This window comes from Schistocerca gregaria, chromosome 7 (genome assembly GCF_023897955.1).
Source record: "Schistocerca gregaria isolate iqSchGreg1 chromosome 7, iqSchGreg1.2, whole genome shotgun sequence".
Taxonomy (NCBI): Eukaryota; Metazoa; Arthropoda; class Insecta; order Orthoptera; family Acrididae; genus Schistocerca; species Schistocerca gregaria.
The window spans coordinates 454,478,221-454,500,667 of NC_064926.1; the positions used below are offsets into that span (position 1 = coordinate 454,478,221).

The following is a 22,447-nucleotide window of genomic DNA, read 5'->3' on the forward strand; positions in this document are numbered from 1 at the left end:
GGTGGCACGTTTGAACATGTTGGTCAGTCGCTGCTCAAGTGTATTCGCGGATATGTCGAGGCCCGTGGGGACGCTTCTAACACTTGTCTAACGGTGATGTTCCCAAAGCATGTCCTACACTGCATTGAGCTGTACAGGAACGGTGAATTAACAAATGGCTCTGAGCACTATGTGACTTAACTTCTGAGGTCATCAGTTCCCTAGAACCTAGAACTACTTAAACCTAGCTAACCTAAGGACATTACACACATCCATGCCCGAGGGAGGAGTCAAACCTGCGACCGTAGCGGTGGCACGGTTCCAGACTGTAGCGCCTAGAACCGCTCGGCCACCCTCGCCGGCCTGAATTAAAAAATACTCTGTAGTACTGACACCACGCATTGCCGTTAATTGCTCGCATTTTTTGCTGCTTATACTGTCAGGGTTCGTTTCCTGCAGTTTATCTCCATATAGTAAAATCATCCTGTATATGTGAACTAACACTAAATAACCGAACCCACTGAAGAGAACATTTTTTTCAAGCAGTACGAAAGTTTGTCGTGATATTTGTTTCACATCACCTGGAGATGTTACGCTTTTGGATCCATTTTTATTTTGTAGTACGAGACAAAACCACAAGGATTAGAACAGATGGTAGAGTGAGTGCGAAACAATTTTTGGCTAAAAGCTGCCTGATAGTCAGCCCTGTGAATGGGAGTTTCCTAGTGCTGTAAGAGCTAGTCCTACGATTCCCGGAATGTGGACCGTTTTTTCTGCAGTGCCCACACAAAAATTTAAGACTTGAACTGATTATACTGGTTAACTGTGATATACTGTGGAACAAATTAATAGTGGGCTATCCCTTTACGTCGATAATCTAAAAATCATTCCTTACACTTGTTGTTCTTACCCTGCTTATTTTCTTCAATCGTGGTGACGCTGTACTTCACTGGATCGAATGTTGCTTCGTTTCTAGCTCATCCACGTAACGATTCACTTTTCTGACTGTCTTCACAAGCAGGACTATGTGCCACCACATAATTTTGTCAAGTCTTCAGCTGTGAAAGAGCCTAATATGTGAAATAATAGTTACGAAAATCAGCATTTCGATCTGTTTCTTCCACACAGATGACAGTTGGTCACCTGATTCAGTATGGCCTGAAGTAGAGGCACTTAACAGAAGAACCTGTAATTACCTTTCCGTTTTCTGGAGCGAACGAATTCTCATCAGTTTTAGGTCTACCATGTCCTGAGTAAATAGCTTATATTACACTTTATATTTTTCACTTCGGAGCATTAATTCATACTTAGTACATACTGCAGATATAGTAAGTAAAGCTGTGAATACTAGGAGAGGTACATAAAATTAGACGATTTTATTTTGAAGTTATCACTTTTATTTTATAACATTTATAAACTAACAATTACACTCTTCATCACAGATTATGAGCAACTACTGACTGCTCAGTAGTAAGGAAAAAAGGTAAATTTATGTAACTAGTGTGACGTATTTCACAAGCAACAGGATTATATTACGTAACAGGGAACGACCGAGATGTACGATGCAACGAACGTCAGTCAGTATATGAGTATAAATGAAGCGAGTTCGTCGAATAAGTTGATACATTGACAGCTACTGTAGCTTTTCGTAATTATTCATACTGCATGAAGAAAGTGTGAGTGACATCGCTACATCAGGCTAGGAATATGACTTTTTAGATAATACCGTTTATGTGATGTCCGATTTACTGTACTACGACATATTCAGCGAAAAAAATTGTAGGCTTTATTGACGTATTGGGAAGAGAAAAAGAGAATTATTTTTGTCTGGGTAGCTAGACGGTATTGAGAAAGACAGTTCTAGTTGGATATTATCACAGACTAGTTGCGAGTCTACTGAGATGTAGAGAATACATCAGGCCGAATTTTTGCGGTACCGCGTAAGGAAGGACTAGGACACAGTACGCAGGTAGGACGTGTCAGAGGGGCAGACCTTGTACACGAGACGATCAGCGCGCGTAATCGCACAAGTCGTAGTCGATAGGCCACAGTACGGCGGCATCACAGGCGTGAAGGCTTCAAAAAGAACCTTCGGTGCTGCGCTGCAGGACGCGTTCCTATCGGTGATGACCTCCGCCGCCTCCACCTCCGTGGCCACCGCCGCCGTGACCACCACCACCGCCTCCGTGGCCTCCACCGCCGCCTCCGTGTCCACCTCCGTGACCCCCTCCTCCACCGCCGCCGCCGTGGCCTCCACCGCCGCCGCCGCCGCCGCCGCCGTCTCCGGAGCTGTAGCCCCAGTGCTTGCCCTCGTCGTGCCCGCCCTTCTTGCCGTAGTCGTCCTTGTGCTCGTGGTGCTCCTCGTGGCCGCCGGCGGACTTGTGGCCCTTGTGGTCGTCGTGGTGGCCTCCCTTTTCGTGGTGGCCCTTCTTGCCGTGGTGCGCCTCGTGGTGCTCGCCGTGGTGGTGGCCGCCCTTCTTGTGGCCGCCGCCCTTGGCCTCGTGGTGGGCGTGGAACTCGCCGCCCTTCTCGTGCTCGCCACCCTCGTGGTGCTCGTCGTAGAACTCGTGCTTCTTCTCGTACTCGTCCTTCTTGTGCACCGAGTGTCCGCCCTTGGTGCTGTGGCCCTTGGAGTGCTTGCCACCCTCGCCGTACTTGGCTCCCTTCTCGCCCTTCTCGCCGTGGTGGTGCTCGCCGTAGTGTCCGCCGTCCTCGTGGTGGCTCTTCTTCTTGCCGCCGTGGTCGGCGTAGTGGCCCTTGTGGCCTTCCTTGTCGTGCTCGCCCTTGGCACCCTTCTCGTACGAGTGGTGGCCCTTGTAGCCCTTGTCGCCCTTGTGGCCGGCGCTCTCGTGGTGGTCAGAGTGGTGCTTCTTGCCTCCGCCCTTCTCCCAGTGACCGCCGTGGTCTCCACCGCCTCCACCTCCGTGACCGCCACCGCCACCTCCGTGACCTCCGCCTCCTCCTCCGTGACCGCCGCCTCCACCTCCGTGGCCTCCACCGCCGCCTCCGTGACCGCCTCCGTGGCCACCACCGTGACCTCCTCCCCCACCGCCGCCGCCACCGTGGTGCGATGCGGAGGGCGCGAGGTCCTCAGACACCTTGGACTCCGCGACCGCCGCCACCTCTTCGGCAGCTTGCTCGTGGCGCGCTGCAGCCGCTACCATGGCTGCCGGCCTCCGCATCAGCTTGCGCCGCGGGGCGCTCTCAGCGGGCACCATCTTCGTCTCGTACGTCTCGAATGAGTAGCTGTCAATAGAAACCAAAACCACATCTGATTATTACCAAATGTATTAGAATTCACAAATTTTCGAAAAACATCGTGATCCATCACCAACAGTTGCTGATGAGAATTCCTTTATTTTGAAACCATCACCATGTATGACAATTTACAGAAGCTTACAAGGCTATATAACCATGGATCCTGCATCATAGATTTCTTTTATTATTTGACTCTATTAATTTTATATCGCCTTCTAAGCTGCTGTAAATATTTTACGGTACCTAATGATGGTTTGTGTACCAGAAATGGTTGTATAATAAAGGAATTTTCATCAGCCACTGTTGTCAGCAAATCATGGCGTTTTTTTCAAATATTCACGAGCTATGGGACAACATCCTCTTAAAATACACTACAACTTTTCAATAATTCTGAATGCCTCACTCAATAACAACTTTTTATTTCTTCGACCGCTTCATTTGGTTCGATTTAATTTACAATACTGGACGTCTGCTTTGACCCGTGATGCACTGATGATGTGGCAAGGAACGTCATACACGGGCAAAGACAGAATGCAGACAATATTTTTTTGCGACTATATGGTTTTTGGAATTCTAGGTTATGGTAACGTATGTAGGTTAGTCTTTGAGGTGGTAGTTTAGTTGTGAGATGGGGAAGCCGAAACATGTGGTGTCACGAGAATATAATTCTTGTTGTGTACTGCATATTATGTATAAAAGGTTTCGATGAGTGGTATTGTAGATCAGTTACCTCCCACGATGCCCACAGATGTACTCGTATAATTTCCATATGTGCAGCACATTCCAGTCATATCAAATGGTTCCTACATGGTGCTACAATTATCATAGCCAGTAAAATATTGCTCGAAATTAAAGATTTTCCTACAATTCGACAGAATTATAGTCTGATCTGATCCAGATGTAGCGAATTGAAATTTAAATGGCAGTACTAAAAATACAAGCCGTTTGACGTCACTTTGGCTACAGTAACTGGAGCCGTAATTTAGCACTTGTAATCAAATCTCTTTTCTATGTAGGCTTCCGTCCACTTCAGTTTTGAAGAATGTATACTGTATTCACTAGACGGTGCCAAATAAAAAATTAAAGTAATTAAAATAGTAGCAGATAACACCCTCGTAGTTGTGAAACTTATTTTGCATAATTTTTCGTATGTAACTGATACAGCTATACGTACGCTTAGATACGTACTCTGCAAGCCACCATCAGGTACATGGTAAAGGATACTTTGCATTGAACTGCATAGTAGCCTTCCTACTCGTTGCAGTCGCGCGTGGAGCGCAGGAAGAAAGACTGCTTAGATGTCTCTTTGCGTGTGTAATTAGTTTACTTTTGTCTTCACGGTTCTTACGGGAGTAATACGTAGGGGGCCGAAGAATATCTCTGGATTTAATACAGTTCTCTAAATTTTGTAAGTCGGCTTAAGTGATATGATTTGTTACCTCTTCAAGAGTCTGCCAGTTGAACTGTTTCAGCATTTCCGTGACACATTCCTGTGACCATTCGTGCCGCCCTTCTTTGTATAAGTTTTATATCCCCCGTGAGTTCATTCTCTGTGGGTCCCATAAACCTATCATATAATTAAGCTGCCAAGTTTTGCACAATTTTATAATCTTATGAAGATCTGATTGACTATTTCTACAGCTTTTGTTCAAGTATTATTTCTCTATAGATAACGGCATTAAATGTGAAAACTATCAAGTTTCTATTAATATTGTCCACGTGTTCATTAACATATTAATAAACAACAGTTAACCTAATCACAAATTTTGGTTGATACTCCGTATAAACGTGCTTTTACTGATAAACTTTGATGTGGTACCGAGGGAAATGCTTCTCAATAGTCCACAAATATTCATCTACCTGATTCCCTTGCTCCTTGCCCTCCCAGACGTCTTCTGAGAAAAGCACAAGATGGGTTTCGCATGATAGATGCTTTCGGAATCCATGCTCTTTGACAAGGCAGGGGTAATTCTGATCGTGATAAATTTATTTTGAAATTTACGTAGCTATACATTTTATGAAATCAGGCACAAGGGTTCTTATTCCTACTTGGTAGAACTGTCCTACTTGCTTCCTGTGCTACGTTATCACATGTTCTTCAATATTACCCTTTCTGCTATACTGCTATACTGTTTACACCTAAGTAATCAGTAGTGAAACTGAGCAGAAGTACGAATATTTGACTGTATGAAGGATGCCAGGAGGACTACAGCATTTCCTGTGCACCACACGCAGTGCTCCCACTGTTGTAGTTCTGGAGTTAAATTTTTCCCCACGGCACTGCTCGCCATTGGTTCTGATCAATCTAACCTTGTAATATGAACGTGACAGACACACATTGTATACAGCAGCGCAAATCACGCGAGTAAACACTTGAAAGCTGACAATGTGAAAATACATTATTGTGATCATACTACAAAATCTGATAGTCTTTATTAAAGTTTATTAAAACTTGTGGCTATGGCACTCGACATGAAAAAAAATAACCTTATCCCGATGAAATGCTTAAAATGTGTGATTATGGACATGCGCTTTGAATGGCTATTCTCGCCACGAACATTTCCATGGGAAGTAAACCCTTTTCTCCACAACTTGACTTTAATCGCATGTCATAGTGTAAATCAGACAACACCTCGTTGCCCCAACAAAAGTCATGAACTTCGCACTTTGAACAATTATCATTAAATACAAGCATTTGGAATTTTTGGGGAGTTGTAGGGTGTTGTTCAGTCTACAGGAAGCGCCGTTGGCAGTTAATAACAGAGGTAATATATGTTTGTGGCCAGGACTCCACCTTCATGCTTCTCCTGTAGTTATTAATACGAAATTACATTATTCAGTATAAGCGCGCTCATCACAAACTCCTGTAGGAAAGTGTTGCCTTTGAGGCAAACAACTCACATTTCGAAAAGATGAGGCTTGAAGTGCCTACTAATAAAGAAAATGTTTTCTATCTTGAGTCTGGTATCGTAGGTGTTATCATACACAACGATTCCATATGAAACTTACAGTTTTGGCAAGGTATTTATAAACTTTTTAGCTGAATGGCGTGATTGAAGAAATAAAGTATCGTGAAAGGGACAATATTTTGCTGAAGAATGAGCTAGAGAAAGTACGCGTAGCAAAGAACTGGTCACCTCCTAGTCTAATAGTAGAAGTCTTACTTCCCAGTCATTTGATTTTCTGAGTTATGTAAAGGAAAGGTTGATGAATGAATACGAAGCGATTATTACTTATTGTCAATGGAATAACGGTCAATCTAAAGGCGTGATCATCCTATGAAAAACAAAACATCCAAAGCTGAAACATAAAGAAAGATAAGCCTATTTTACGAAGAACGGAGGCAGGGATTCAGCCTATTGTGACTCTTAATTTACGTGTGAAGACTCTTGAAGTTTTTCCAATAAAACAAACTTTATCAACATTTTACATCTTTTTCCTCATGTCTGCATATTTATTTTTGAACATAGTCACTCTGGCGATGAAATCGTTTCTCCCAGCGATAGACCAGTTTGTTCATACCGTCACTGTGGAATGTTTGACTTGGTTGACGAAGCCACAACCTGATCTTCGCCTGCACTGCTTCACCACTATTTAACTGAAGTCCTCGAAGGCGTCCTTTCAGTTTTGCAAAAAGATAAAAATCGGTTGTGGCCTTGTTGGGACTGTGTGGAGGACGATCGATGACAGAGAATCCAAGGAGACAGGTCGTTGCAAATGTCGCAGCGCTGGTGTGTGGTCTGGAAGGAGAGGGTGCTTCAGCTGTGGATCAACTCTTCTGCGGTTAGAAACTCGGTTACCGGAAGCTGTTTCCCCACCCACCCACGTACACTTACGTTTCTCACCGCAATGTTATATTCTACAGTTTGGATCACTCCAGCGGCAGGTATGTACAAATGAAGAGTAAAGATGTAAAATATAAATAACTTGTGTTTTACTTAAAAAGCTTAAAGAGTTTTCACATAAAATATTCGGGAGCATTACATTTCAGAACGTCGTCGTAATATAAGAAGAAGAACATTTAACACTGAAATTTGCACCATCTCACTACCGGTACCCTCTAACACACATCTTCAAGAAATTTAGAAGATAACGGAAGGAAGTGCTTCAGCTTCTTAAAATAAACAGGGCTTTTAATTACGAGCGCACTGCAGGGCAGATTACATCCGCGATGGACGGCAGTGAGAAAGGAAGAGTTTACGTATTTTTTAATGAAGAACGAAAGCTAGGGTTCTACACACATGATATCAGGCGTTTTGATAGTGGTTAAAAGAGAGGTGCTTAATCTATGATGAGACATATTGGGGTATTCGTGCAGTGAGGAGCCGATGAAATAAGCAAGTCGCCTACCTTGCCTGTTAGCAGCCACCCTAACTGGGCGTATTAATCACTGGCAAGATGAAATAGACAGATTTATGGCAATAGTGGGGGTTGGTAAAAAAATTGATTCGGCGAGTTTACGTTTCACATCTTATGGAAAGATGTTCCGAAACTTTTTAAGAGCAAGAAGGCCAGCGTAAGTCTTCCTGCACGCGGCGACACTATTTTCGCCCAAGCTGAGATATCCATCCAAAGTTACATTTAAGCTTTCAGTGTTTTTAACGAGTTATAGGAAACCCGTGGGGTGGAAGGCAACTGTCCGTGCAATGTGTAACTTATTAATGTTGGGTGATACTAAGATTGTTTTGGTCTTTTTGGCATTTAAGTCCCAGATTTTACAACCATCTCACCACTGAAAGATCATCATTCCTAAGAGATATCGCAGTATTTATTTGAGGCGTAGCACTTAGGTAAAGCTGGAGGTCGGAGACGTAGAAATGATATTTGAAGGAGGACAGAGCCGATGACGAAATATCACTGAGGTGCAAGGAAAACAACAGTGAGCATAGGAATGACCCCTGTGGCGCTTCTGAGAGACTGTTAATTCCCACAGAAAACACTTTGCTGCTTTACAAGTAGCTTGAACTGACTTTTTCTAGAAGGAAGATGTAACTGCAATAAAAGCAGTGGAACAGTAGTGTTACCTGGGAAACAAAGTAACTGATGTGGTGGTAGTACAGAGGACACAAAATGCTGAAGAGTGGTAATAAGAAAAGCATTTCTGCACGGAGAACTATGTCAACACATAATATAAATCCAAGATTTTTTTTGAATCAATGATTTTTTTATGATACAATCATAAATGGTTGTTCATCAAATCCCGCCCATGGGCTTTGAAGGCCGAAACCTTTTATGATTGTATCATAAAAACCAATATTTTATTACTTTTACCATTACGAAGTCTTTTCTGAACGTATTTGTCCAGAGCGTAACCTCATACAAAAGTGAACGTGGTCGATAATCAGTTAAGAGAACAGGTGATTTTTGAAAAGTGATAGAACAGAAGAATGCTCTAGATTAGATGGGTTGATTGAGTAGATAATGAATCGAAATGAGTTAATAATGATTCGAATGACTTGGATAAAATTATGTAATAAGTGAAGGAACAGAAGCGACAGCTTAATTGGACACATTATGAGGCATCAAGGAATAGTTGATTTGGTATTGATGTTCAAACTGCGGAGAGAGACCAGACGATGACTACAGTAGAGGTTTCACTTGGATATAGGCTGCAGTGGTTATGCAGGGATCTTGGCGAGCTGCATCAGTCTTGGATCATGACAGCAACAAAGTGAGCAAATTGAAGCACCAGGGAAGCACAAGTGTAGAGCGGCAGATGCACAGCTGCAGCGGCTGACCTGGCAGGGTGTGCTACGCGGCCGGTGTCGACGCTGCCGCTGCCGGATGGCGCCGCCCTCACCAGGAGCAGCGCGGCGGCCGCTGAGGCCGCCAACAGGATCGCCGCCCTCGCCATGTCTGCCGGTCCTGGCCGCAGCACCGCCGTTTTATGGCGCCGTCACGGGCGAGCGGCCGCGGCTGCCGCCCTGGCCGGGCTCTCTCTGTTCGCACGCTTTCTCCGGTGCCCGGCGACCACTGGCGGGCAGAAGCCGCTCCGCACCGCGGACAGCCGCTGGCGAAACTTGCGCCGGCCGCGGGCCATCTTGCCGGCTGGCGCCATCCCTCCCCTTCCACTGGCGCTGCGGTCGCTGGACAGCCGGCATTCGGCACAAGCCCGCTGGCCGCCGGGACAAGCGGACACCACGTTTTGTCGCACACGGATCCACGCCGCAGCACCCTGCTTCCTCCCTCGTACCAACTTTGGCCAGCTGCAGGCGAGATTACTGTCAGGGGTGGTAAAGGGGCCAAAGAAATTGGTACATCTGCCTAATATCTATCTATCTCTTGCCCAACGTAAAGTCTCGAGTGACAGGGAAAAAGCGCAGGGTAGAAAGACGGATCCTCAAAATTACAGACCAATATCCTTAACATCGGTTTGTTGCACGATTCTCGAACATTGTCCCAGTTGAATACAGGGTGTTACAAAAAGGTACGGCCGAACTATCAGGAAACATTTCTCACACACAAATAAAGAAAAGATGTTATGTGGACATGTGTCCGGAAACGCTTAATTTCCATGTTAGAGCTCATTTTAGTTTCGTCAGTGTGTTCTTCCACCTACACTGAAAGGAGATCGTTATCATGATTGCGCACGGGATACTCTATCTGTGCTGCTAGAACATGTGCCTTTACGACACAACATGTGGTTCATGCACGATGGAGCTCCTGCACATTTCAGTCGAAGTGTTCGTACGCTTCTCAACAAAAGATTCGGTGACCGACGGATTGGTAGAGGCGGACCAATTCCGTGGCCCCCACGCTCTCCTGACCTCAACGCTCTTGACTTTTTTATTTATGGGGGCATTTGCAAGCTCTTGTCTACGCAACCCCGGTACCAAATGTAGAGACTCTTCGTGCTCGTATTGTGGACGGCTGTGATACAATACGCCATTCTCCAGGGCTGCATCAGCGCATCATGGATTCCATGCGACGGAGGGTGGATGCATGTATCCTCGCTAATGGAAGACATTTTGAACATTTCCTGTAAAAAAGTGTTTGAAGTCACGCTGGTAGGTTCTGTTGCTGTGTGTTTCCATTCCATGATTAATGCGATTTGAAGAGAAGTAAATGTGCTCTAACATGGAAAATAAGCGTTTCCGGACACATGTCCACGTAACATATATTCTTTCTTTGTGTGTGAGGAATGTTTCCTGAAAGTTTGGCCGTACCTTTTTGTAACACCCTGTATAATGAATTTCCTTGAGACAGAGAAGTAGCTGTCCACGCATCAGCACGGCTTTAGAAAGCATCGCTCCTGCGAAACGCAACTCGCCCTTTTTTCACATGATATCTTGCGAACCATGGATGAAGGGTATCAGACCGACGCCATATTCCTTGACTTTCGGAAAGCGTTTGACTCGGTGTCCCACTGCAGACTCCTAACTAAGAAACGAGCGTATGGGATTTGTTCCCAAGTATGTGAGTGGCTCGAAGACTTCTTAAGTAATAGAAGCCAGTTTGTTGTCCTCGATGGTGAGTGTTCATCGGAGGTGAGGGTATCATTTGGAGTGCCCTAGGGAAGTGTGGTAGGTCCGCTGTTGTTTTCTATCCACATAAATGATCTTTTGGATAGGGTGGATAGCAACGTGCGGCTGTTTGCTAATGATGCTGTGGTGTACGGGAAGGTGTCATCGTTGAGTGACTGTAGGAGGATACAAGATGACTTGGACAGGATTTGTGATTGGTGTATAGAATGGCAGCTAACTCTAAATATACACTCCTGGAAATTGAAATAAGGAAGGGGAAACTTTATTGACACATTCCTGGAGTCAGATACATCACATGATCACACTGATAGAACCACAGGCACATAGGCACAGGCAACAGAGCATGCACAATGTCGGAACTAGTACAGTGTATATCCACCTTTCGCAGCAATGCAGGCTGCTATTCTCCCATGGAGACGATCGTAGAGATGCTGGATGTAGTCCTGTGGAACGGCTTGCCATGCCATTTCCACCTGGCGCCTCAGTTGGACCAGCGTTCGAACTGGACGTGCAGACCGCGTGAGTCGACGCTTCATCCAGTCCCAAACATGCTCAATGGGGGACAGATCTGGAGATCTTGCTGGCCAGGGTAGTTGACTTACACCTTCTAGAGCACGTTGGGTGGCACGGGATACATGCGGACGTGCATTGTCCTGTTGGAACAGGAAGTTCCCTTGCCGGTCTAGGAATGGTAGAACGACGGGTTCGATGACGGTTTGGATGTACCGTGCACTATTCAGTGTCCCCTCGACAATCACCAGAGGTGTACGGCCAGTGTAGGAGATCGCTCCCCACACCATGATGCTGGGTGTTGGCCCTGTGTGCCTCGGTCGTATACAGTCCTGATTGTGGCGCGGAAGACGGCCTAACGGTGTGCGGGACCATAGCCCAGCTTCATGGAGACGGTTGCGAATGGTCCTCGCCGATACCCCAGGAGCAACAGTGTCCCTAATTTGCTGGGAAGTGGCGGTGCGGTCCCCTACGGCACTGCGTAGGATCCTACGGTCTTGGCGTGCATCCGTGCGTCGCTGCGGTCAGGTCCCAGGTCGAGGGGCACGTGCACCTTCCGCTGACCACTGGCGACAACATCGATGTACTGTGGAGGCCTCATGCCCCACGTGTTGAGCAATTCGGCGGTACGTCCACCCGTCCTCTCGCATGTCCACTATACGCCCTCGCCCAAAGTCCGTCAACTACACATACGGTTCACGTCCACGCTGTCGCGGCATGCTACCAGTGTTAAAGACTGCGATGGAGCTCCGTATGCCACGGCAAACTGGCTGACACTGACGGCGGCGGTGCACAAATTCTGCGCAGCTAGCGCCATTCGACGGCCAACACCGCGGTTCCTGGTGTGTCCGCTGTGCCGTGAGTGTGATCATTGCTTGTACAGCCCTCTCGCAGTGTCCGGAGCAAGTATGGTGGGTCTGACACACCGGTGTCAATGTGTTCTTTTTTCCATTTACAGGAGTGTATATAAATGTAAATTAATGCAGATGAATAGGAAAGAGAATGTTTGAATACACCATTAGTAGTGTACTTACGTCGATTAAATATTTGGGCGTAACATTGCAGAGCGATATGAAGTGGGACAAGAACGTAATTTCAGTTGTAGGGAAGGCAGATAGTCGTCTTCGGTTCATTGGTAGAATCTTGAGAAGATGGGGTTCATCTGTAAAGGAGACCGCTTATGAAACACTAATACGACCTTTTCTTGAGAACTGCTCGAGCGTTTGGGATGCCTATCAGGTCGGATTGAGGGAGGACATAGAAGCAATTCAGAGGCGGGCTGCTAGATTTGTTACTGGTAGGTTTGATCATCACGCGAGTGTTACGGAAATTCTTCAGGAACTCGGGTGGGGGTCTCTAGAGGAAAGGAGGCGTTCTTTTCGTGAATGGCTACTAAGGAAATTTAGAGAGCCAGCATTTGAGGCTGACTGCAGTACAATTTTACTGCCGCCAACTTACATTTCGTGAAAGACAACAAAGATAAGATAAGAGAGTTACGGCTCGTACAGAGGCAAATAGGCAGTCATTTTTCCCTCGTTCTGTTTGGGAGTGGACCAGAGAGAGAAGATGTTAGTTGTGGTACGAGGTACTCTCAGCCATGCACCGTATGGTGGATTGCGGAGTATGTATGTAGATGTAGATGTAGGGCCCAGCAACCATACAGAAGTGTCTACACGACGTGAGAAGGACTCCACTTATATCTGAAGTAGTGTTGGAGGGAACTGAGATAATGAATCCAGCAGGGCTATCCATAAATCCGTAAGAGTACGAGGGGGTGGCGATTTCTTCTAAACAGCAAGGCTTCCCAGATATGCTCAGTAATGTCCATGTCTGGGGAGTTTGGTGGCTAGCGAAAGTGTTTAAACTGAGAACAGTGTTCCTGGAGTCACTCTGCAGCAATTCTGGACGTGCGGAGTGTCACATTGTCTTGCTGGAAATGTCCAAGTACGTCGGAATGCACAATGGACATGAATGGATGTAGGTGATCAGACACGATAATTATGTAGGTTTCACCTGTCGCAACTAGACTTATCAGGAGTCCCATATCACTCCAGCTTCACACGTCCCCACCATCACAGAGATTCCACCAGCTTGACCAGTCCCCTGCTGACATGCATAGTCCATGAATTCATGACGTTGTCTCCGTACCCGTACACGTCCATCGGCTCGATACAATTTGAAACGAGACTCGTCCGACAAGGCAACATGTTTCCAGTCAACAACAGTCCAATGCCAGTGTTGACGGGCCCAGGCGAGGCATAAAGCTTTGTATCGTGCAGTCATCATGGGTACAGGAGTGGGCCTTTGGTCCAAAAGTCCGTACCGATGATGCCTGATTGATTGATTAGAACGCTGACACTTGTTGATGGCCCAGCATTGAAATCTGGAGCAATTTGCGGAAAGGTTGTATTTCTGTCACGCTGAACGATTCTTTTCAGTCGTCGTTGGTGCTGTTCTTGCACTATCTTCTTCCGGCCGCAGCGATGTCGAAGATGTGACGTTTTACCGGATTCGTGATATTCACGGTACTCGTGAAATAGTCGTACGGGAAAATCCGCACTTCACCGCTACCTCGGAGATGCTGTGGCCCAAAGCTTGTGTTCCGACTGTGATACCACTTTCACGCTCACTTGAATCTTGATAACCTGCCATTGTACGAGCAGTAACCGATCTAACAACTGCGCCTGACACTTGTCTAATATAGGGGTTGTGGACGGCAGCTACGTATTGTGTCTATTTACACATCTGTGTATTTGAATACACATGTTTATACCAGTTTTTTTGGCGCTTCAGTATATGTTGCACTTAAGTTTATTTGACACACTATAGGAACATGCTGCCAAAAGCTAAAAACAAAAGACACATACAAATTTTGTGCTGAAGAGAAAATATGGCGCATCTCTCTTGTATACAATAAGTTTTACAACTCTCAGCAGGGTCTCAGTTGGGTGTTCACTACACACATCAAAAAAATTTTACATCACCTCGGTTCCGAAACCTGTACAGAAAATTGGAATAGAGATAAACATAAACATCACTTTCGCCCTTTTAATTGCTCATAAAAACCGCACATTGCATGTTGTACTACCATACAGCGAGACCTTCAGAGGTGTTAGTCCAGACTGGTGTACACACCGGTACCTTTAATACCCAGTAGCACGCCCTCTTTCATTGATGCATGCCTGTATTAGTCAAGGCATACTGTCTACAGTTCACCAAGGCACTGTTGGTTCAGATTGTCCCACTCCTCAAGGGCGATTCGACGTAGATCCCTCAGAGTGGTTGCTGGGTCACGTCGTCCATAAACAGCCGTTTTCAATATATCCCAGGCATGTTAAATAGGTTTCATGTCTTGGAAAACATTCTGGCCACTGTAGTCGAGCGATGTCGTTACACTGAAGGAAGTGATTGACAAGATGTTCACTGCGGGGGCGCGAATTGTCGTCGATCAAGACGAATGCCTCTCCAGTATATGGTTGCAACGGCGCATTCCGTGACCACAATCGGCGTACGTCGGCCTCACAAATGCCACTCCAAAACAGCAGAGAACCTCCACCTTGCTGCACTCGCTGGACAGAGTGTCTAAGGCGTTCAGCCTTACCAGGTTGCCTCCAAAGACGTCTCCGACGATTGTCTGGTAGAAGTTTGCGAATCTGCTGCAGCCTATAATTATATACAAAAAACTACGCTAGAATCAAGTTATACGAAATCCACCGATATCACTGAACTGCAAGTCGATCCGTGGCTTCTACGCTATCATGTATGTTACACGATTAATACTAAAACCAGACCACTTGAAACGTCCCCTTAGAAAAACTATACACGACTGTGCTTAAACTGACACACAATATTTTTAGCGCAACGCAATCTGACTTTCAAAAATCCCTACAAAAGAGTGGCCCTGACTAACATTAACCTATACCTTTCACAAATCACTTACCTCACAAAGAATCTTCGTTACTCGAACTACTGCAATACAGCGAGCACCACTACTGCCAGCTAAATAAAAGATTCTAACTACGGAAGGCACTAACTACTGATAGGTATAGTTAGCAAATGAAAGATTTTAATACAGAACAAACAATGTATTTACCTTAATAGTCATTATATATATATATATATATATATATATATATATATATATATATATATATATAAATTCATGACACCAATTCTTACAAATTTCAAAACTCCGCCATCTCTCTCCCCACGTCCACCACTGCTGGCGGCTCACCTCCAACTGCGCAACGCTACGCGCTGTTAGCATCCAGCTGCCGCTGCTCAACACTACAATGGCAGACAACAATGCAAACTAAACACAGACTGCGCACAGCACAGCCAGTGATTTTTCATACCGAGCGCTAAGCGGCGTTACCAATAAGAAAACCTAAACAGCCTACTTACACACTGATCAGCTTTTTCTTCACATATATGTACTGGGTACTTTACAATTCATTTTACACACTTGTAGAGGTTGTAGAGAGGACATGATAGGTCAAGTTTCACACAGGAACCCGTGTTGGGAAACGTCATACAACGACGCTATAGAGCGTGAAACTGCACGGTTGTCCGCGGGGCATGTTGGGAATTGGTACCCGCGTGCATGGTTTGGTCTAGCGACGAAGCTCACATTAACTTGGATGGGTTCTTCAATAAGAAAACCAGCTCATTTGGGGGACCGAGAATCAGCATTTAGCGATCGAGAAGTCTCTTCACCGGTAACGGGTGATTGTGTGGCGTGCCATGTTCATTCACGGAATAATCGGTGTGATATTCCTTGATGGCGCTGTGGCTACCGAACGGCGTGTGAAGGTTTTAGAAAATTATTTCATCCCATCTTGGCGGAGCGATTTGGGGCCTTATTCTGGCTCTGGGGTACGCAGAGGCCACTGGAACGGGCCTCGATGAGCCGCGATATTCTCCGGATCTGAACACATGCGCCTGCTTTTTGTGGGGCTGTATTAAATACAAGGGGTACACCAAATACCTCATTACAATTGCTGAGCTGAAAAGAGCCGTTCATCAAGTCATCGACAGGATCGATGTGCCGACACTTGAGCGGTTCATGCGGAATTTCGCTATTCGTATGCGCCACATCATCGCCAAGATGGCACAGGTATAGAACGTGTCATAATCTAAATCCGAATATCCGTAGTGACGTTTACATGTTGAATAAAGTGTGGGCACGCCGTAGTTTTTAACTAGTTTACGATTTTTTCATATGGTTCCATAACTGTTGCCCTATGTATAGAGGGTGATTCTGTGATGATGTTTCAAACTCTCTGTGATGACGGAGTAGGACAAATGCATCAATCAGAGGTAAGCGTCCCTATACTGGAAACCCACGAGTCGAAAGTTATAAGTGAAAACTGTTCTGATACCTCTGACAGTGGAATACATGTACTGGTACTGTTGTTGCTAAGGTTGTAGTGTAGTCAACGTTTGGAGGTGGTAATATGGACCACAACAAGAAGAAATGTTGAACAAACATGGACTCCAAGATGCATACCTTAAGAGCTGTGGCCACTTGTGTAGTAGAGAAGATGGGCGTCATTGTAGTGAAGATGAACAAGTGCTCATAGCTACTCTGATATACATTTTAGATGCCATGTTTACTGGACATCTTTTCCTTATGTTTCCTCTGAAAGTTGTCTACCATACAGCCTTAGCAACAACAGTACCAGCACATGTATTCCACTGTCAGAGGTATCAGAATGGTTTTCGCTTCTAACATTCGATTTGTTCATTTCCGGTACAGGGAGCCTCACTTCAGATTGCTTCATTACCCTTCTCTATTTTCTTTGTAATATCATCACAGAATCACTCTGTATATACCTGTATACATAGATTCGCAGGCGCAGCCGCCTTTAACTTTGACGGTCTGTAGCGTCACTGGACGACGTTTCCGGACATGGGTATGTAAAACTTGACCATCTAAGTCCCCTCTACATCCTCTAGCAGTGCGCAGCATGAATTGTGGAACACGCTGTAGGTGCCACTATATTACGATTTCTGATGTCAGGTGCGTGATTTCGATATTACTTTGACCGCTGGTCATTGGTAGTCTACGACTACAAATACACAATGAATTAAACCGTGTGAATAGCAATGAAAGTGAGAAAATAAGGAATAGATACATTAACTATCGCTATATAGACGAAGGCTCATTTGTAACTGTTAATGTGCGAATAAGTAAGAAAAACAAATATCAGTCATATGTTGCTCAAAATGTGAAATGTTGTGGTTCAGGCAGTGATTCACGAAAACATATGACGTCAAGTATCTCCGAAAACGAGGAAAGACGTTTATTAGGCCACAATTTCTAGATATCATCTCGATAAATGAAGAACAGATAACGTTTATTGTAATAGCAATGGATGTTTTCAAACGGTGATTTAGGTCTAAGATGGATAAAACTGAACATTCAAGGCTCAACAAAATTTGGAGCTATGTGCGTGGTGCTCCATCTTAGTACCTTCCGATGCATTTATAATTTTGGTGATGGATTGCATTGTTTTATTTATGTATCACCGCGCGGAGTGGCGCGTGGCTTGAGGCGCCATGTCACGGATTGCGCGACCACTCCCGTCGGAGGTTTGAGTCCTCCCTCGGACATGGGTGTGTGTGTTGTTCTTAGCATAAGTTAGTTTAAGTAGTGTAAAAGTATAGTGACCGATGACCTCAGTAGTTTGTTCCCTTATGAATTCACACACATTTGAACATTTATGTACCTTACTAAAGTATTTCTTTTACGTAACTTAATAAAACACTTACAAAACATTAGATCAATGTATTTATTTATGGGTGGTCAAAGTTTCATTGTGTTTTCGAAATATTAACCATAAATTGAATGGTAGCTGACAGTTGCGGTGGAAAGTTAGGCCAGTCAACGTAATCCGAAATCCATTATAACTTCGACCACCTACATTTTGTATGTTACTTTCTCGACATTTTTTTTACTAACTAGAATGTTATTATTTCATACGAGCCCATATGTTCACTAAAGTAAATATTACGGAAGTTAAAAAAAAGATCACGATAATCACATTTGAATCTGAAAATCGGTCGAAAGATACCCGATTTACAGTAAGTAAAGTAAACTGAAGTCGTATGGCATGACTGGCTGGGAGAACACGAAAGGTAGGTTGAGTCGCCTAATTGAAAAGGATTCTGCTACCCTCCGCGCCCGCAGGCAGCTTTCCATCGCGACCTGTCAGCTGTCTGTCTAAGTGTAGCTGCTGAGTGTGGGTTACAGGAATGTGTGTGCGTGTAGAGTAGTGTTGTGTTCATGTTGGAGATCATGAGAGAAGGAAGAGGGCGAAACACAGTGTCGACACATAGCTTAACGCTCGCAAATTGTACGAAGGGGACCGCCGAGCGTAACGTCTCCATCCGACAGACGGATCACCAGCAATAGTGTTACATGCCCTTACTACCTTACTACGTGAGACACTGCTCGAAGATATGGAGTTGAGTCCAGGACATTGGCGCAAAGATGGATGATCAGGATATTTAGGCCACCTTCTCTCCTTCCCTTGTCGGAGAAATACTGACAGTAAAATTTTCATTGACCACCAGGATTCGAACAGGTTTACTCTGAAGTCGAGCGCCACCACACTGGCGTGAGCTTGAGTATTTTCTACATGGTGGACGTCACAGGACACTCCTTCAAGTTCTTAGTCGATAATTTCATTCAGTTTTCTTATTGCAGAGAGCAGTCAGCCCTGCGACCAAACATGCTGGGCCGATTCGACCCCGTCTACGGAGATTTATAATTCATGATACCTTGAGTTTATTGTGATGTTTCTAATGTAATGTTCTATAATGTGAGTAACAAACGAAACGAAACATCGTGATTGAGGAGATATGTGCTGTTATTGCAGTGACTATAAAATGTAATCAAATCAACAAAGAAATTGCAAGTAAGAGCTCACAGAGCCCACTTACCAGTACGACACTGCACCCCTTAAGGCCTGAATGCATGACCTAATACGATTCAGCTAGATCTACATCTACACGGATACTCTGAAAATCACATTCAAGTGCCTGGAAGAGGGCTCATCGAACCACCTTCACAGTTTTGTATTATTCCAAACTCGTATAGCGCGCGGAACTGATGGACACCTGTATCTTTCCGCACGAGCTCTGATTTCCCTTATTTTATCTTGGTGATCGTTCCTCCCTATGTAGGTCGGAGTCAACAAAATATTTTCGCATTCGGCGGAGAAAGTTGTGGATCGGAATTTCGTGAGAAGATTTCGTTGCAACGAAAAACGCCTTTCTTTCATGATGTCCGGCCCAAATCCTGTATCATTTCTGTGACACTCTCTCCCATATTTCACGATAATACAAAACGTGCTGCCTTTCTTTGAACTTTTTCGATGTACTCCGTCAGTACTACCTGGTAAGGATCCCACACCGCGCAGCAGTACTCTAAATGAGGACGGGCAAGCGTAGTGCACGCAGTCTCCTTAGTAGGTCTGTCACATTTTCAAAAGGTCCTGCCAATAAAACAGAGTCTTTGGTTAGCCTCCCCCACCACATTTTATATGTGTTCCTTCCTATTTAAGTTGTTCGTTATTGTAATACCTAGGTATTTAGTAGAATTTATGGCTTTTAGATTAGACTGATTTATCGTGTAACAGAAGTTTAGCGAGTTCCTTGTAGCACTCATGTGGATTACCTCACACTTTTCGTTATCTAGGGTCAACTGCCACTTTTCGCACCATTCAGATATCTTTTCTAAATCGTTTTGCAGTTTGTTTCGGTCTTTTGATGACTTTATTGGTAGATAAACGGCAGCGTGATCTCCATAGAACCGAAGATGGCTGCTCAGATTGTCTCCCAAATCGTTTGCACAGATAAGGAACAGCAAAGGGCCTGTAACACTACCCAGGGGAACGCCAGAAATCACTTCTGTTTAACTCGATGACTTTCCGTCAATTACTACGAACTGTGATCTCCCTGACAGGAAGTCACAAATCTAGTCACAGAACTGAGACGATATTCCATAAGCACGTAATTTCACTACGAGCCGCTTGTGTGGTATAGTGTCAAAAGCCTTCCGGAAATGCAGAAATACGGAATCGATCTGAAATCTCTTGTCAATAGCACTCAACACTTCATTTGAATAAAGAGATAGTTGTGTTTCACAGGAACGATGTTTTCTAAACCCATGTTGACTGTGCGTCAATAGACCGTTTCCTTCGAGTTAATTCATAATGTTCGAACACAATATATGTTCTAAAGTCCTGCTCCATATTGACGTTAACGATATGGGCCTGTAATTTAGTGGATTAGGAAGGCTCTGACAAAGACGTTGTGTCCTCTCCTCAGGCACTCTGGCCTACAACTGTTACAGCTGAGCCGGCCGCGGTGGTGTAGCGGTTCTAGGCGCTCAGTCCGGAACCGCGGGACTGCTACGGTTGCAGGTTCGAATCCTGCCTCGGGCATGGATGTGTGTTGTCCTTAGGTTTAAGTAGTTTCTAAGTTCTAGGGGACTGATGACCACAGATGTTAAGTCCCATAGTGCTCAGAGCCATTTTTTTGTTACAGCTGCTCCTTGGTATTCCCGATACTGCCACTAGGACGAAGTTGATGTCCGAGCAAGTCCCCCACGTGTTCTATTGGGGCAGATTGGTGGATCTAGATGGCCACAGGGATACCTCAACATCACACAGCCTGTTCATAGAGACTCGTCGCATGAGTGGACGAGCATTGCCCTTTTGAAAAATGGCAGCACGATAATGTCGCATGAGATGTGTCCATGGTATACCATTATACCAGGAAGGTTCCATCAATCACTATCAGCGGTGACTATCGCCGCCATACTCACCAACGATGGTCATTTGTGATACTGTACAACCCCAGTTCGTCGCTGAACACAAAGCGACGCCATTGATCAGAAGTCCGTGCTTCCCAGTCGTGGCACCACTCCAAACGTATTTACTTGTTGAAGTAGTAAAGGCTGTCTGCATATGGGACAGTACTTCCTTACTCTGGCCGCTGCTCTTAATAGTCCATGACCAGTGTTGTTGGAACAGAATGGTGTCGGAGGGTCCATTACTTGTTTTCGGATGACAGCTGTAAATGTGAAAATGTTATGATGTGCTTGGTACACAATACGGTGATTCTTCGTTGTAGTGACTAGAAGTGGTCGCCGGCCCCTGACAACGAATGAACCTGCTCTCACGTCCTTAGAAAATCCAACGTTGGGCACTGGCACAATCCAACATCACATAAATTAGGATAGTGCACAATTCAACTAGTCTGCCAAATGGAAACTGACAGTGAGGTCCCTTTCAGATTCTGTCAGGTCATGACAGTGCTGTCTCACACGAGTAAGTGGCGTATCTGTGTCCTTCACTGGATAACTCAATGTTTGACGCAGTTATACCCCTTATATATCCTACCAGGCCTGGTAACAACACCAAACACGAATAACACTAATGCACTCTAGTGGCCATTGTGTCTGTCACTGATAGAAACTCCGAGCTTATACATACTCGCCGATGATGTGTGTATGTACGAAGATACGTTGAAGTTCCCCCACGGTTTCTGGTTGCTTCATTTTTTGTCTCTGGTAGTATACAAGGTGTGTCCGTAAGAGCGTGCAAAACCGTAACACGACATAGAGGAAGTTCAACTGAAAAATTTGATATGGGGAACCTGGGGTCGGAGAAGTCACCTTAAGGAGATAATACGCATAAAATTACATCAATGTATACTTTTATACACTCATGGAAATTGAAATAAGAACACCGTGAATTCATTGTCCCAGGAAGGGGAAACTTTATTGACACATTCCTGGCATCAGATACATCACATGATCACACTGACAGAACCACAGGCACATAGGCACAGGCAACAGAGCATGCACAATGTCGGAACTAGTACAGTGTATATCCACCTTTCGCAGCAATGCAGGCTGCTATTCTCCCATGGAGACGATCGTAGAGATGCTGGATGTAGTCCTGTGGAACGGCGTGCCATGCCATTTCCACCTGGCGCCTCAGTTGAACCAGCGTTCATGCTGGACGTGCAGACCGCGTGAGACGACGCTTCATCCAGTCCCAAACATGCTCAATGGGGGACAGATCCGGAGATCTTGCTGGCCAGGGTAGTTGACTTACACCTTCTAGAGCACGTTGGGTGGCACGGGATACATGCGGACGTGCATTGTCCTGTTGGAACAGCAAGTTCCCTTGCCGGTCTAG

General features: G+C 45.2%; 1 protein-coding gene across 1 annotated transcript; it reads right to left on the bottom strand.

Moving 5' to 3' along the window:
- Positions 1 to 1,996: 1,996 nt before the first annotated feature.
- Positions 1,997 to 9,113, bottom strand: LOC126281838 (uncharacterized). Its single transcript, XM_049981089.1, has 2 exons — positions 8,976 to 9,113; positions 1,997 to 3,225 (listed from the first exon to the last, which is right to left on the bottom strand). Exons 1-2 carry the CDS (start codon positions 9,089 to 9,091, stop codon positions 2,097 to 2,099), a joined length of 1,245 nt encoding a protein of 414 aa, XP_049837046.1. The 5' UTR covers positions 9,092 to 9,113; the 3' UTR covers positions 1,997 to 2,096.
- Between the last annotated feature and the right edge of the window lie 13,334 nt (positions 9,114 to 22,447).

Coding starts and splice junctions, on each gene's coding strand:
- LOC126281838 (XM_049981089.1), bottom strand. CDS start 9,091: ATGGCGAGGGCGGCGATCCTGTTGGCGGCCTCAGCGGCCGCCGCGCTG. Junction 3,226..8,975: donor CGCGTAGCACACCCTGCCAG/GTCAGCCGCTGC, acceptor TTCTATTGACAG/CTACTCATTCGAGACGTACG.